The 3,721-nt window shown below is 31.1% G+C and overlaps 1 protein-coding gene across 1 annotated transcript; it reads left to right on the plus strand.

Annotated features, from left to right (window-relative positions):
- The first annotated feature begins 584 nt into the window (after window positions 1–584).
- Window positions 585–3,428, plus strand: LOC107814123 (zinc finger protein CONSTANS-LIKE 16). Its single transcript, XM_016639456.2, has 2 exons — window positions 585–1,773; window positions 2,813–3,428. The coding sequence occupies exons 1-2, from the start codon at window positions 802–804 to the stop codon at window positions 3,056–3,058; spliced, it is 1,218 nt and encodes a 405-aa protein (XP_016494942.1). The 5' UTR covers window positions 585–801; the 3' UTR covers window positions 3,059–3,428.
- Window positions 3,429–3,721: the final 293 nt, after the last annotated feature.

Genomic DNA, 3,721 nt, shown 5'->3' on the forward strand with positions numbered 1-3,721 from the left:
TTTGAAAATTAACGTTAAGAAAAAATTAAATATATGAATATATTATAAAAATAATAAATAAAATAATATTAAGTTATTTTATTTATAAAATAAAATACATAGTTAAAAATATATTATATAGTATATAATATAGAAGATATTACATAAATATGAAGGTTTATATAATATCAAGGAAATAATAGACTTTTCAAGTAAAAATGTGACTTTTGTGATAATTAGAGCAAAGTAAAATGATTTTTGTGTAACAAAAGAGAGAAAAGTGACTGTAATGAATACTAAATTGAATGATTTTTATGTAACAAAAAAAAAGTAACTTTTGGGTAACAAACACAAAAATTCAGTGACCATGAATAAAATTATCTCTAAATTTGACTGAACCTGTAAACTACTCACTCGACAAGCGAAATATATCATCTAATTAATTTGAAACGGTGGGAGTATACTCCGTCCTTAATTTTCTTATACTATTAGATCACCTAAATTAGGTAAATAATTTGTTGTAACTAAATTACATTAATAATGCAAAAATTCTCTATATTAACAAATGCAATATAAAAATAAAATTACTTAAACACTATAAAAAGTGCATTTCCTGGGTCACTACGCTCCCATATTTCCTTAAATAATTGCACTTTCCATTGTATCTTTCTTGAATTCTCTTCAATTCCCTTCTATACATAGAGACTAAACTCGACATATTTCACTAACTCTCATCTTCCACCTACTATTCAAATCCTATACATTCAAATATCTCCAGGTACCAAAGAATATAATCTAAATTCTGTAACAATATATGTATTAATGACGAGTTCAGAGAAGAAACTAGCAAACGTCGTAGGTGCAAAGACGGCGAGAGCTTGTGATAGTTGCATAAGGAAAAGGGCACGTTGGTATTGTGCAGCAGACGATGCTTTCTTATGTCAAACTTGTGATTCTTCTGTTCATTCAGCCAATCCTTTGGCCCGTAGGCACGAAAGGGTTCGTCTTAAAACAGCATCTCTTAAATCATCAGATTCGGAAAATTCAGCCTCGGTGCCATCTTGGCACCGTGGATTTACTCGAAAAGCTCGTACACCAAGGATTGGTAAGAATTCAGGAAGTATTAAAAACCCTATCCAGCTTATCGTCCCAGAGATATCAAGTGATGAGAATTCACAAGATGAAAACGAAGAGCAACTCCTTTATCGTGTCCCTATTCCCGACCCCTTCGTAGCCGATGAATATTCTAAAGATCAGATGAAAAGTGATTTTAATGATGATCATATGAATAAGTTTCATGGGATGCTTAATATTCCATCTGAAATGGAGCTAGCAGAATTTGCAGCAGACGTTGAAAGTTTATTAGGGAAAGGACTAGATGATGAGGAGTCATTTAATTACATGGAATTAGGGTTAGGGTTTTTGGAGAAACATGATGATTCAATGGGTTGTTTTTTGGTTGATGAGAAAATTAAGGTTGAAAATGAAGGAGAAATGGAAGTTGTAATGGATAATACTAATTATAATCAAGTTGATTATTCAGATACGTTTGATCTCAAATTCGACTGTGATTCACCGGTTATTACCTTAGAAGAAGATGATAAAGGTGAAGCTGGGGAGATAATTATGCAGGATAGTACTAATGATGGTCTAATTGGTGATAGTAAAAATAATAAGATTTTGCTAAATCTTGATTATGGAGGTGTTTTAAATGCTTGGGCTGATCAAAGGTCTCCTTGGACAACCGGCGAGCGACCTCAAGTAGATTCCAATGACTGCTGGCCAGTATGCATGGTATACTTCTTTCTCTTTAGACAAATATTTACTATTTACTTTTTCTGGCTGTTATACATAAATTATATATTTATTATATATGATTGTACATATATTATATATATAATATATAGTTTTGGCTATTTTTAGTTTAAGCGGTCGAGTGAATGACTATTTAGGTTAAAATTGGCAAACACATGAACATGCGATTAATCTATACACTTATATAGGGTAAAAAAGCACATCAATTAAAGTAACTATGTATGTATAATAAGTGAAATTAATCTAAAAAATTAGGCAAATAATCTTTTGTAGTAAATTAAATTGTACTGATAATGCAAAGATTTCGTTGCAATACTGTTGGTAGATATTAGTTTAATCCTCTGAACATTGGTGAATATATTGTGTTAGATTCCCTTTTCTGACTACACAAGAAGGCCAGTACTTGCTTTGTTGTATAGTTTGCATTGCATGTATGAGCTATTAGAAGTAGAAATTTTCTAGACATTCTCATTCTTTCAAAGTGACATGCTAGAACTAATTAAATACTTCCTCCGTCCTAATTTACGCGATACAATTCGGATTTCAACAATCAAGTTTTTAAATTTTGACTGTGAATCCAAATATAGAATCTATAGGTTTTTTCGAATAAAACTTACATATTTAGAAAATATATAACAAGTACTACATGTCACAATAATTAACAATTCAAAATATTTAAAAGGCATATAAAAAAAATCGCTTGACTCTCGAAATCTGAACTGTATCATATATATTGGGACAAAGGAATTAACTTTTATACATTACTAGGGTAGATCACTTAAATCGTTTCAAAAATTCTAAAGCAACTATAACAACTAGGATATTTTCTTTTTTGTTAATGCATGTGAAAAAAAGTAATTATATATTTGGTTAGTTACTACGTTTGTCTTACTATGATATTATTCTTATGCCTAAGAAATATCCTCCCATTTTGGAGGACTGTTTCCAATTTCCTTTTTTCTAGTGGTATGAGATAACGGAATGAGCTAATTGTTCATAAATTGATCTACACTTAAAGGGAAATTGTGGACAAATTCATGCATATGGAGATATGGAAATAATGACAGGACATGGACCAATGATAGATGAAGGAAGAGAAGCAAGAGTACTAAGGTACAAGGAGAAGCGGCGGACGAGGTTGTTCTCCAAAAAAATAAGGTACGAGGTCAGGAAATTGAATGCTGAGATGAGGCCTCGAATGAAAGGAAGATTTGTCAAGAGGACCAATTTTGCACCAACCCCTTTTCCTTCGCTTAATAGATAATTGAAGGTTTAAGTAGAGAGGGATTTAGAGTGGTTTTTGTGAGTTCAACTGAACTCATTACTTTACGCTCGAATTATGTATACATATATGAGATCTTTTTGTAAAATGTATACACACGTAGATCACACTCATTCTAAATCTATTGACACTAAATAGTAGATCATGTGTGGTTCTAAGGATTAGGTTTATGCAATACTTTTTTATAGAACAAGTAAAGTTGAGATATGCTTTGCTATGACACTTTTGTCATTTTGATGAGGACTTTTCGGATGAATTAGTCTCAAATTGTTCTTGTTTTCATTTCCGGAGGAGATATAAGATGTAAAATGGCAGACGGTGAAAAGAAAATCAGTTTTCTGGCTTCTTGAAATTACTGCTAGACATCACAGTGGCAAAAGAAATTACTTTCTCTTCCTTTATTTGGTCTTATACAAAGTTATTATTTTACTAATATAAGTAAATGAAAACCCAGCTTGATATGCTGTAATAACAGTTTGGAGTAAAACTCGAGCTCAGTTGCAATTATGATGTATATAAGAATTTTGCGTTCAAGGTTTCGAATCATAATCAATTATCCAACTCTAAACATCGCATTAAGAGAGTACACAATATAATATGACTTTCATTAGATATTTATATTTAAATAATTCATTATTCAAGAAG

Source organism: Nicotiana tabacum, chromosome 16 (genome assembly GCF_000715075.1).
Source record: "Nicotiana tabacum cultivar K326 chromosome 16, ASM71507v2, whole genome shotgun sequence".
Lineage (NCBI taxonomy): Eukaryota > Viridiplantae > Streptophyta > Magnoliopsida > Solanales > Solanaceae > Nicotiana > Nicotiana tabacum.

Bases quoted from the DNA above. Each gene is read 5' to 3' on its own strand.
- LOC107814123 (XM_016639456.2), top strand. From the start codon at position 802: ATGACGAGTTCAGAGAAGAAACTAGCAAACGTCGTAGGTGCAAAGACG. The intron at 1,774-2,812 runs GTATACTTCTTT...CTACACTTAAAG, and splicing joins ACTGCTGGCCAGTATGCATG to GGAAATTGTGGACAAATTCA.